Source organism: Nymphaea colorata, chromosome 3 (genome assembly GCF_008831285.2).
Source record: "Nymphaea colorata isolate Beijing-Zhang1983 chromosome 3, ASM883128v2, whole genome shotgun sequence".
Lineage (NCBI taxonomy): Eukaryota > Viridiplantae > Streptophyta > Magnoliopsida > Nymphaeales > Nymphaeaceae > Nymphaea > Nymphaea colorata.
The window spans coordinates 15,089,456-15,102,400 of record NC_045140.1 but is presented as its reverse complement, the minus strand read 5'-3'; the positions used below and the strand labels follow the sequence as shown (position 1 = coordinate 15,102,400).

General features: G+C 40.6%; 2 protein-coding genes and 1 non-coding gene across 3 annotated transcripts; 1 reads left to right on the top strand and 2 right to left on the bottom strand.

The window, feature by feature from the left end:
* The first annotated feature begins 466 nt into the window (after window positions 1-466).
* On the top strand, window positions 467-3,163 carry LOC116251065 (homeobox-leucine zipper protein HOX15-like). Its single transcript, XM_031625133.2, has 3 exons — window positions 467-946; window positions 1,033-1,112; window positions 2,685-3,163. The coding sequence occupies exons 1-3, from the start codon at window positions 665-667 to the stop codon at window positions 2,914-2,916; spliced, it is 594 nt and encodes a 197-aa protein (XP_031480993.1). The 5' UTR covers window positions 467-664; the 3' UTR covers window positions 2,917-3,163.
* Window positions 3,164-6,114: 2,951 nt separating this feature from the next.
* LOC116251559 (probable xyloglucan endotransglucosylase/hydrolase protein 23) lies at window positions 6,115-7,495 on the bottom strand. Its single transcript, XM_031625899.2, has 3 exons — window positions 7,150-7,495; window positions 6,856-7,049; window positions 6,115-6,725 (listed from the first exon to the last, which is right to left on the bottom strand). The coding sequence occupies exons 1-3, from the start codon at window positions 7,435-7,437 to the stop codon at window positions 6,329-6,331; spliced, it is 879 nt and encodes a 292-aa protein (XP_031481759.1). The 5' UTR covers window positions 7,438-7,495; the 3' UTR covers window positions 6,115-6,328.
* Window positions 7,496-7,934: 439 nt separating this feature from the next.
* On the bottom strand, window positions 7,935-8,007 carry TRNAK-CUU (transfer RNA lysine (anticodon CUU)). The gene has a single exon. It is a non-coding gene; the product is annotated as a tRNA-Lys (tRNA).
* Window positions 8,008-12,945: the final 4,938 nt, after the last annotated feature.

The following is a 12,945-nucleotide window of genomic DNA, read 5'->3' as shown; positions in this document are numbered from 1 at the left end:
CGGTCCCAGTAATTGAACCAACCGGCTTAATTTCTTCAATTTAAAGGTCACAAGTTGACTGAGAGGTTGTTGGCGAAATTTCGATTTCGTGACATGCAAAAAGTCTGTTATTGCCATAATTTTGTTCTAGTGTACATATAGTTTTCTCAATGAGAATATTGTATAAAATTCGATCAGCTATATATATATATATATATATATATATATATATATATAAAAACAGCTGTCTTCTCATATGCAATCATGTGGTCTACTTTGTTGAAGGACGACATATATGAAGATAATAATTAACCAATTATATATAGTGATCGGGGGCATGGTACCCACTTCCAGAGATGCTTCCAGCAGGTTAGCTCGGAGGTATAGCCTTCTTCATTTCCTGGGTGGTCGCTGGTCATATTTGGAAGAGATGATGGGCGTATATGGGTCCTAACTGTGTTTGTTTTTGTTTCAACCCTGGTTATTAAATTCTTCTTTAATAGTCAACATTGAATGAGATAGAAGATTACGTTCTCACTTCCCTTTTAATGCCTTTCTGTAATTTCCAAAGCCGTTTTCTTCTATATGAGTGTATCCGTTTCCTCCACCACCAAACCTCCAATTTCCATCTCCCTTTTTCTGCCCCCGAGAAAGGGCTGGTATAGAGGGAGGGCGGGAGAGAGAGATGGACGGCGATTCTAGCGATACAAGTCTGGCTCTTGGACTTGGACGTGGAAATCCTGATGTTCATGGTAGAGAGAGGGAGAAAGTCATCAAATTTCATGTGCTGTTTCCGCCGAAGAAGAGTGAGAGCGAGAAGCGGAAGAGCGAGGAGCTGAGCGAGGAGGAAGAAGAAGAGATGGAGGACGAGGGTGATAATCGGAACGGAAGGAAGAAGTTGAAGCTCACGCTGGAGCAATCCAGCCTGCTCGAACAGAGTTTCAGAGAGCAGAGAACCCTTAGTCCTGTGCGTATCTGTTTACGTTTATTCTTTTCTTCGTTTTTCCCCTCTTGGAATAACGGTTTTAAAGGCCTCCTTCTACAATTCTGTAGAACCAAAAGCAAATTCTAGCAAAACAACTGAACCTCCTTCCACGGCAAGTTGAAGTCTGGTTCCAAAACAGAAGGGCAAGGTAAGCTCCTGCTCATTTGCATCTCTCTATTGATTTATCATTTACGACCCGGGTTCTTATGTAGGAGGAATTTTTCGTTCAGCGTTCTATATATAGATTATCAGTGATATGTTCGACGGTACAGAAACAAATATTTTACTTCTCGTTCTTTTCGTTTTTCCCAATCATCATAATACTACTAATGATGCTACTAAAGAAATTAATAACAAAAGGAGCTAAGGATTAGTGAATATATGATGAAGTAAACAAGGATATACAAAGGGTTGTAGATATATAGGTGACGGTGCAATTTGAAATCTATGGACGGTACTGTTGTGTAATTGGATTAGCTCTCAGGTGCTTCTTTTACTATTACTGATTGCCGTCCTCACAGAAGAGAGAGAGAGAGAGAGAGAGAGAGAGAGAGGTGATCTGAGTTGAACATGTACATTCATGGGCGGCTGGGCTAGTGAAGCTATTGGGCATTCGCTCTGTGAAGGTCTTGGTTTCGAATCTACTTGGGCCCACTCAAATCGCCCTCCACTCAACCAGGAAAGAGAGAGGAAGGGAGGGGATGATGTTGATGTTGGTGCATCATCACCATCATAAAGATCATTGTCATATCTGCAAAACTACTCCATGATGTTAATTAGTTTTCTGTCTTTAGGTTTTCAAGGGTTGAGATTTATTACTATGCTCACCAGATAAACTATGTCCTAGCATTTGAGAAAATATATATTCACTTTCATTAGTAGCAGATCTTTACAACAAGACTGTGGGAGACCACGCTTTTGTAAGTTTGTCCAGTATTACAGCTCATGAAAAGGACCGAGGAAACGATAAGCCTGCAGTGGAATAAGGAAATGAATGTCTTGAAGGACATTGTATTAGTGCAGAGGATGTGATTTGGGAAAGCGGTTGGAAATGAAATAGACAATTAATTAGGAGCAGATGAATAATTTTTAAAAGGAGTTAAAGCAAGTTAGTTTCCTGTTAACTGTGGTTTAAAGGAAACTATATATGTTAATCAATTTTAATATGGTTGAGGAGAAAAGATAAATCGGTTTCCCCGCAAATTACTTTTACTATAGTTACTCGATTTTTTTTCTGTTGTCTATGAAACCACTATACTTATAGTTTCTCGCCTGACAAGCTGCTTTCAAAATTTCCTACACTTCAGTAGCTTGCTTGGCAGTTTTTTACTACAAGAAACTCAAGCATGCTTGTCTACATCATTCACAAAATCCTTATTATCAATCTCAGAAGATAAATAGAGCATTAGCAATCTACAAATTAGCATGATACTAATCAAAATTATTGTTGTTAAGCTACTGTTATTGTTGACCATCCTCATGGAATCTGAAAGTTGTGAATGCAAATAAATGGTATCTGAAAATTGTGAATGAAAATGAATTAAACTGGAATAACGACACCACCAGCGAAACGGAGAACGCATCTAATTACTTGAAACAGTTGCTACAAGTAACAGTAATGTCGGTAAAGAAAAAATACTAGAAAAAATCCAGGTTCAATTCAATTTTGCATTGTAGGGATATAAGGGAAGGTTGTCAAAGCTTGATGAAACGAATGCAGGACCAAACTGAAGCAGATAGAGCTGAACTGCCAACTCCTGAAGAACTGCTGCGAGAGGCTTTCTGAGGAGAACAGGCGATTGAAGAAAGAGTTGCAGGAACTCAAGGGCTTGAGGATGACGACAAGTCCAACCCAATTCTACATCAATTTCCCTTCTGCAGCAGCCAGTCTTACACTTTGCCCCTATTGCCAGAAAACGGGTGCCAAAGAAAAGGAGTCCCCCAAGTCTTAGGTGCCCATCCATTGGTCCAACTCTATAACTTTAGATGTAGTTTCTCCCGTATATATAGTCCCTTCCTTTCTTTTGTAAATGAAGATATATAGGATAGACCAATATAAACAGATGCAGAACAATTGTCATAGGACTTTACATTTTTGATAGTTCTTCTTTCCTGTTAGTACTGTTGTAAATTTCAAGTTGTGGACTAAAGGAAATGAAATATATATAAAGGAGAATACATGTCACTGGACAAATTATTTGTGAAGAATATGATTATTGCATTGTGCATAGCGACACCAAGGTGATTCATGACAAACAAAGCCTCGGATTAGATCAACAAAGTGCAGGAACTATATATGTGATACAAAAACAATAGAATACAACGCGGTAATGGCCAGATCAAGAATGATAAAGTGGAACTGATTATTTGTACCTAAAACACAGTTGATAATTGTTAAACCTGCAATTGGAGAGTGGGGTAGCTCTAGTTAGTACATGTGCTCGAGTCTAGCAGTTTTGAGCCCCAGGTCTTTCCTGCCTGCTCCTGAAGCATATATGATGCTAAAGTAGGGCAGAAAGGCAGGCCTGTATTTGAAAAAGATCTTTTAGAATTTTAGATTGCGTAAACATGTTCTAATTTTTATCAATGAGGATGCAATTTCTTATATATATATAAGTAATCGTAAGCACTGTGTGAACTGATTAAGAACCAGTCAATTTAATTGATTGATTTTGTGAACATGACTGCATCTTTTAGTATGAATTTTGAGGGGGCCATGCAATAACTTTCAAACTTAGTTTCACCTGTAGGTCTTTATTTATGTAGAAAATCTACCGCCCTGTTAAGGCCGCTCAATATTTTATGATGATGAAGTAGCAAATCAGCATCGACATGGTTGTCTCTTTTGACTCAGGGGTCGGCAACCACCGCCAAAGATATGAGCCAGTAGATTGCTTTTTTAATACATTGATTTTGTGTCGGTATTTCAAGGAAGCTGGCATAATGTCAAGGAAAGCATGTGGCACTTTGAGAAAATATGCTCTTTCAATCATGTAACGTTTTATCTACATGGGGAAACCGGCTTTCTACCAGCCGTTTATTAGATCAGTTTTGCCAAACCCCTTGGGGCTAAGGCTTATATTTAAAACATTCAAGTTGCAGGGTGAACATGTCTAAAATGGTTTTCTCCATCCATATAAATTGCTGCTTAATCCTACCTTCTCAAAACATTTTCAGTGCAAAACCCAAATACTTAAGGCATAAACATATTTTAGACTCACTCGATCTGTCGATCCGATCAAAGGAGAAGGAGATGCTGACGATATGCTCGATTCGAGTTCTACTCGTCTAACGAACAGATTAGATCAGTCTAATTCAACTTAGATGGAAGGATTTGAATCGGGCGAAGAATTTAAGACTAAATCTGATTTCTCGAAGACACGAAAGAGGAGAAAGTGGGGGCCTTTGGGTCTTGTTTAGGAGGTGAGTTGTTGACCACTTACTCACGTGAAAAGAGGTGCAAAGAATACAAAAAAAAAAAAAAAAAAAAGGAAAGTTGAGGAGAGAGATGTCATACAGATTATAAGTTTGCAGAGATAATCCTAATTGCATTCATATATACCCACTTTGAGCTCATTTAATAGTTAAAAAAACAATATGATGGCTAGGTCGATAATTAAAAATTAAAATGATTCCGAATGTCCGAAATGCGAGATTTATTCTTTCCACAAAAGCAAAAAGTATAAATGGTCGTTGACAATAACGACTATATAAAGAGGTCATACTTTTTGAACCTGGTTATATGTATAGGCATATGCACATCCTCCTGCATAATAATAAAAGTAGGTCAGAAACTTAATGTAAGTAGGCCAAAGGTACAGTTGGCATATCTTAAAAAGTTGTACACCATGCACGTCGTAACTCTATCTTCATACTTTGGGGTTAGGTCCAGCCTACACCCATTTCCAACTTCATGGGATCCGACCAGATTCGGGAGAATTCAACTAAACCCTGGACAATTTATATATATATATTATATAAAATTCTTGCGGTAGTTGAGGTGGTCTAGTCATGTGATAGAAGGTGTGAAGACACAAGACAAGAAAACAAGGCAGTCCGAAATGGATAATAATTCTACCGAATGTCATATCTGTTTGAGAAAGATTTGTAAAAGTTCCATGACCTACAATTGATCATCTATAAACAAATGTCCTTCATCGGCATTCGAATCCTACAGGCATTTGAAAGTCAAATGCCGCTAAAGTAATTGGAACTTGGGAAGGGAGCGAGAGAGAGCGTACTTGACTGGCATTATGATCTCTCAAACACTTGAAGGTGACTGGTCATGGGTTCAAACCCCTCTGCAGACTGGGCAAGATTCAGCCAACCACACCGGAATGGATGGTACAAGTTTACTGAAGAGAAGGTTTCTTAGGTTCATGGGACTCTCGTTTCAGATTTTCAATGGTTTCCGCTGTTGGTGGGGCGGCAATATTTAGTGTCCGGAACTGTCTCGTCTCTGCATAACCAATCGGCTGAGTATAGAGGTTAGGTTCCTCGTGTCTTACCATAAGTATGTATATATTTTGATTTATCAACTGAGTGGAGGTCAGGAGTTGAACCTTTTTTTGTGAAAACTGCCTTTAGGAGTACTTGAGACTTTTTGCATGTCAATTCACCGCATGAACATCCACTCTAATATTTTTGACTCTTAGGCAGGCTTATGCTTGCTTAATGAAGAGGGTGGTGCCCATAACTCTCAAATGGTCCAACTTATCATTTCTTGGATTGTATGGGAACTGTGCCTATGAAATTTTAAGAAGGCATTTGGATGACACCTTCATTTAACACAGCTTTGTGAAAACTTGGTTTTATAAAAACCAACTATTTCAGTGAGTTTGAAAGCATTTTTTTTTTTTATTTGATTGAGTAACGCATCCAAAACCTAGTTTTTCATTAATAACATAAGGGCCGGGAGTCAAGTTTTTCATGACTTCCTCTACAGAACCAGGTTTTGTCAAAATTGAGCTTTCCTTAAACCCAATTTTGATGACACCTGAAAACCAGGTTTTGGGAGCAAAAACATCCAAAATTTGGTTTTGGTGTATCATCCAAACACCACCTATATATTTGAACTCACCATTACGTTTCTAGGTTCAACTCGAATTATAGCTGGTCGCAACACTAGCAACACAAACGACGACAAAAGATTGATTACTGGTGTGCTTCATTTTGATAATGTGCCGCCTGTTTCCTTCATCGTTTAGTTAACCAATACAATCCAATTAATGGACAATAAATTAATTCTGAATGGTAATAGTTGGTCACACAAGAAGAACAGTAATTAATAACGTAAAAAATCAACTACCCACGTAAGAAGCGCGAAGATCTTTCAACGTGAGCGGTGATATAGAAAACTGATCGCTAAAAGCCCGTGGAGCATTCGGGAGGGAGGCCATGAGGGAAGCGCTTGGGGTCGGTGCAGTAGTTGTAGACCATATAGTTCTTGCGCACCCACTTGAGCCTCTGCAGGCCGGTGGCATCCATTTCCTCGCCGAACCAACCATTGGAACTGCGACCATTGGCGCAGGTGGATGAGCCGGCGGCGGGGTGCCAGACGCAGGCGTCGGCGTTGAAGCCGGAGTAGGAGGCGACGAACGGCGCCTTCGACCAGTCGGTTTTCACTAGTCCACCTCTGGTAGCCCACTCATCGGCGTTCCACAGGCTCGAGTAGACTCTCATGAGTCGGCTGTTTGGGTATAGAACTCCCCTCTTTTCCAAGTTATCGAACACTCTAATGGGGACGCCATCAACGGACCAACTGCAGAATTGCATGCAGGACAATGTCATCCATTATCGCATAATAAACTGTAATTATCTACCTGCCATACTTCTGCAAATCTTAAGAACAGGACAAAAAACTTGATGTTAAATACGAATTTTAAACTCACACGATCTGTTGAGGGTTCCAAAGAATGGAGTAAGTGTGGAAATCAGCAGCTGGATCGAACCAGAGATGGAACTGCTGCTCCCTGTTGCCTTTCCCCCGAGTAAACACATTGGTATGGAGGGTGTATGGCTGGCCGCTTAGGTTGCCGAGGAACTCGAAGTCGATCTCGTCCTGCTCCGGTCCCTGAGATGATAGCTGCAAGGAAACAGAAAAATAATTAACGCACTGAACTAGATCCCTACCTAACGTCACTGTGGACCTAAAATCGGAGAAGATGCATGGAAAGGATGATGACATAGTAGGCGGTGACGGTGCCGGCCGAGTTCCCGGGAACGAGCTTCATCTTCATGTCGATCTTCCCGAAGAGGTACTGGTTCTTGGACTGGAAGCCGGAGCCGGATTTTTGGTCGAGAGATAGCTGGAGGAGGTTGCCATCGTTCATAATCTTGGCTCTGCCATTGTTTCCCCAGGTGATGTCGAAATCCCTCAAGAAATTGCCAATGGAGGCAGCCGCCGTGAAAGCCGTCTGTGACAGCAGAACAAATAGAAGCGTCGTTGTAGTGAAAGAAGCAGCACCCGCCATATGCTTAATGGAATCTTATTAGAAGACTCCAATCTGTGTAGAACGGGGAAATAGCTGGTCCGGTGACTGGAGAATTTGGAGATGGTTTAATGGACTTGGCGTATATTTATAGATATAAAAGCAACATGGATGACTATTAAAAGTTTGGAGCGTTGGGCGTATCTCTATTGTTTATGATGGGGAGCGGGGCTGGGATGTATGTAGACGTCGTCACGCGTCCTTTGCCGTTTGGGTTCTTGCGATGCGCCCCAACTTGGTCCGATCATTTATGCTAGCACTTGTTTTCTTCATTTATATTAAAGACTTACTAAACTTTGTTACATTTATATATTAATGTCTCGTAATGTCTTCATTCATAGGTTCTTATGTGCAAATTCATCGAACCCAGCTAGTTATTGCGATGGGATTTGTTATACTGAAAACTGAGGCAAGTGTTGAACGGAGTCATTACTGTTGAATATGTTAAAACAAAATATATTAGGAAACGTACAAACAAACGCCCACCGTGGGGCTCGAACCCACGACCACAAGGTTAAGAGCCTTGCGCTCTACCGACTGAGCTAGACGGGCCGTCTTGTTCAAATTCTTAAAGAGAAACGGGACAATGCTATTCTCAAATGTGCGACGGTCTCATACTAATAAGTCTTGGAAATATTCTAACAGGGACGTCATATATATTCTTGCCTCATGTTATTAAGTATCCTGTTCCATATATAACTTTTTCTAGTTCATTGTGAAGCCAGTTCATGGCCATGGGGGCAACTGCAAATATGCCCCAGTCAGTGGCCGTCTTAGGTGGGTTCGCCTCAGTTTGAAGTCCCTATCTAACGCCCCCATAATTTCTTGATTAATATATACTAGGTTATGCATATCCTCATCCAGCTACATAAACGTTCGAATCATACATACTCAAATTATGTGTTTGACTGCTTATATGTGTAAAAAGCAGAAAGCTAACCACAACGCTCATTACAGTTTTTTAAGTCAGAAAATTTTGTCACGATTAGAAGGTGGTCTGTAAGATATTAAACATATACGAGTTTCATACGAGTAGTGCAAATTTAATAGCATGATTTCATGGTGACTAAACCCCACGATGATGGAAGAGAGCTTGTCAAGAAGGTAAGTACACCTTCTGCTTTCAACTACGTTCTTAAGGGGTGTTAGTGAGCAGTTAGTTTCTACTTTGAGCATTATGGAGCACAGCAACGAAAGGAGCAACACATCAAAAATAGGCTTTGTACCTTCAAGAAACGAAAGTTGATTGAGATTTTAGACTCTCTACTGGGCAGTAGGTTTCCCTGCTCACACTAAAACTAATTAAACGCGACATATCTGAAGTTCTGGCAAAACTGGTGTCGAAGGCTATGTTGGTGTTTTCTTATTAAAGCTGACGGTTTAAGATCATGGTTACTGTAGCGGTGGTTGATGAGAATGATCAACCAATGCTGAAACTGAAATTTAGATGACCGCGTTTCTGAAAGGCCATCAACTCATCGTAGATGTGTGGACGGCACTGCTCTGCTCGTCTTAGAACTGGTGGTCGTTTGCCTGAAACCATGATCGAGGTCGTTCAATGGAGGCATGAAACCATTGCTTTGGATCCCAGGCTCTTTCTATAGTTTATTTTGTTCTTTTTCCTTCTCATTCATCAGGCTGACTTGGCATTCGTGATCGGAGAAGATAGCGACCGCCCATAGGCCTCTCTCCATCCTACCTGTTCTTCTCCGTGCCGGCGAAAAAGAACGGTGGCGGGGGGAAGTCGTCGCCGTCGGTTAAGTTCGACGTTGACCCGTTTTCCGGTACCGTACGCGCGGGCAACGGGAGTAATGGCCGGAGTTCGCATAAAAATAGCACGCCTTTTTTTTTTTCTCTCTCGATTTTCGCGATCCTGGCGATGACGAAATCGCGATTTTCGTTCAATTATGATGGCCCCGCCTCACCGCCATCGGCCCCATTAAATTTACGCGCTCTCGTTTTCGTCAAAAAGGAGTAAAAGCGGGACTCGGATCTCTGAAGATACAGATTCGTCCGCATATCGTCCGAGTCGTCCACTTTAAAGTTTAATCCCCCCCGCATTTATTTCCGGTACCTGGAATGTAACCGAAAGGCGAAGCGGAAATTAATTGACGGCATTTAAGTCCGTCGTTTCAAATCCAACGTTACGTCAATCAACCAATTAAACGCCGTTAAATCCATCGGTTTCAGCGTATTTCGTTAACTTGTGAATTCATACTCATTAAAATGGTTTCTCTTAATTCTTTTTTTTTTTTGCTTTTTCGTCCTTATGTTATTGGTATTCCTCAGCAATAAAATTGTTGATGAAAAAAAAATTATATATGAAATGAAATAAAGTCAAATCATTCGGATCGGATCCAAATTTGTTGGGGGTTGGAACTGGCTTGCTGCTGTAGTGCATAATCAACAAAATTTGGTGAAAATATCCATGAAGTACGGTTCCAAGCGGGTCGGAGGCGATTCGAACACCAAGATTAGAGTTGAATCTGTATACACCAATTGATCCGATTCTAACACCAGTAGAGTAGTGGAGTTGAATCTGGATACAAGTCGGAGGCGATAGTTGGCGATCATAAAAGATGTCGAGGGTGTGTTTGGGTGACACATTTAAATGCCATTTTGAAAGGAAAATGTTTGCTTTCAAAGCGGCATTTAAGGTGTGTTTGAATGATGACAAAATTGAGTTTGTGAAAAGAGATCTTGAATCGACAGTCCGTGTAAAATGTGTGGATAGGACTGCAAAATGAGTCAAGCCAATTCCAAAACTCTTATTAAGAACTCGAGTTCAAATTCATACTCGTCCTATTGCTGTAAACCTCCTCCTTTTGAAGAAGGCATGTATAAATGTGCATAATACGGCCTAGACATGCCAACCTTTATTGCTTCTGACCGGGACACGGTTTATTCAATATGTGTGCGTGTGTTCCTGTGCACACACAACCTTCTTAAATAGTATTTTTTTTTTATATTAGAACTAGCCTTTATTTTCCAATTTTAATGATAGAATCAGACGCAAGCCAGGCATGCGTATGCACGAGATAATGAAAGAGTAGGTTTCTCAAGCAAGGGTAAGGTCAAAGATATAAAAAGAGGCGTAGGAGATCAAAGGTACACACAGACCCTTACCGGATCAATCGATTATTCTTTAAGTTAATGATGATTTAGAGGGCCGGAAAAAAAGAACAATGTATATAAAATTTAACTGTAATTTATAGAATGAAGTGGAACCATTTACAGGTGAATGGTGTGAAGCTGGTTCACATGGAATTAAGTCTTTCAACGTTTCAAATGAAAATAGCGATTCAATTGCGTAAGGCTTTTAAACTCACTGACTTATAGGTTGGTGCATTTTTCTATCGACATTCCAGTAGGACGTGTGAGTGTGGAAGTCAATCACGCGGGCCTCTTTCCTTTGACATTTCTCAAAAGAATGCAAGCAAACGTTCGGTGGCGTGGTTATTGTCAAAAGGCCAAAACATGCAACATGAGATAGATAGTGAGCTCATGATCGTAACCCATCTCTTTGTTATATGTCTAGTATTCCACGTCAAAGGTATATTCAAGTTTTTGGATCTAAGGTTGGGGTTGGTTTGAGATCCATAGATTGATCTTCTATTCCAACATCCCAAATCCGTGGATTTCACCACGAAGGGGTCTTGGATCCCCCATGCCTCTACGAGTCTTCCCGGCTTCCCTTCGCGATCCATAGATTTGGTGTACAACAGGAATCTTATATAATATGTATATATTAGAAGCAAGGCTGCACATCAGATCCGAGTTAGTCAAACGGCCTCCACCAAGTGATTTAGTGGATTTCTTTGATCATCTGCGTTGTTAGAGTCAAAAGGTTGGTATGGCAGGCCACCTTTGTCTACTAATCAGATAGAATATATGGAATTGCTCTGTGTTACTGTGTATCGCGAAACAAGGTGTGCCAAGAAATGGAAGGTGCCAGGTTCAGCTTGGGGCGGCGGCGGAGGCATATCCAGCCCACATAAATTTGCTTATTCCTATATTAATTTGGTTATAGAAGAGATGAAGACGAAAGTCCTTGCCGTCGATGATCTTAAAATTTAATATCACAAGTGCTCACAACATTCTTAATTAGTTGCAGTTATTGCTGCGTCAAATGAAGTTTGTCAAACATAAGCTTCATTCTTTAACATTGAAGAAGAAACACCAAGACTCCGACTTGATTTGTGAAAGAAAACGTAAGACAAAAACTTAGTACCGTGATCTAAGAAACTCCTGATTCAGCAAAATCCTTCTTTAACATTTTTGCAAACCAAGAACGATCAGAACGTTCTTCAATCCGATCTTGTATAGAGTTTTATTGATCTTGTATAGAGTTTCTCTGGATGTGTTGTTCTCCACTGAACATTTCATCAATAAACACAGAACACAAATAACTCCTCTTTTAGCCATCTTTGAGGGAGTTGACGTAATGGACTCATCTTTTAGCTGTGCCTGAGTAGATTGATGCAATGAAAGGGGTGGTGTTTGGTAGGTGGCTGGCCTGTAAAAGGGAGAGAGAGAAGAAGAGGAGTAGGAAGAGAGAGAAAAACATAAGTATGTAAGTTGAAGCATATCAAATACATCATTCTAAGGCACCGAAGAAAGTTTGGTACTCTTAAGAATAAAGAAAAGGGTGTGAACTCGACTCTCAATGCAACTATAGATGAAATACACACATGCTGTACTCCTCTCCTCTTTTAGCTCACCAACAAAGTTGGCTTATTAGCCACCTTGGCCTTGAGACAAGTAAGGGCACGTGGTGAACTCTAAACATCTTCAAAGAGTTTAAACCAACCCAACCCTTGTTAGGCCATCTAACGACGGATCTCTTCTAGAAATCATCAATTATTGAAGACCGTCCTAACGACCAAGACACCAAAAAAGAGGGAGCACTTGACCAATGTTACAAGCTTGGTCATCAGCCCGTCCTCTCACCCAATGATTTTTCGAAAAATTACCAACGTTATTTTACTTTTAAACCAACAAAAGAAAAAGTTATTGTGAATGCTGTCATCTTCTAAGAACCACCCTTTTGCCCTTCTCACTGAAAGATAAAACTTTAATCTCTCTCTCCCCTTCCCACATCCATAATGGCTCATTTGAATTTAGTCGCTTGAGTCTCGTTTGAATCTCCCTCTCCCTCTCTCTGGGTATGGCGGAAAGTTAACCAACATGAAGATGGAATTAATGGCGTTTGGTGGAGTTCTGAACGAGGATGTGGATGTCTCAGATGCAAACCCTAGCAATCCGAGGTACCCGATTTAATGACCCTTGAAGGTCGCCAGAGAAAAAACAACCTTTCTATTCCTTTTGCCTTCCTCTTCATTCACTTTATTATGCTTCCTCCCCCAAATTCCATTCCTTCCTTTCTTCCCTTCTCCAGCGGACAAAAGCATAACCCGCCCATTCCTTTTTGCTTTTCCTGTCTTTCTTGTTATCTTCTCCCCACGACCTCGCCTTCTCAGAGGCCCTAGC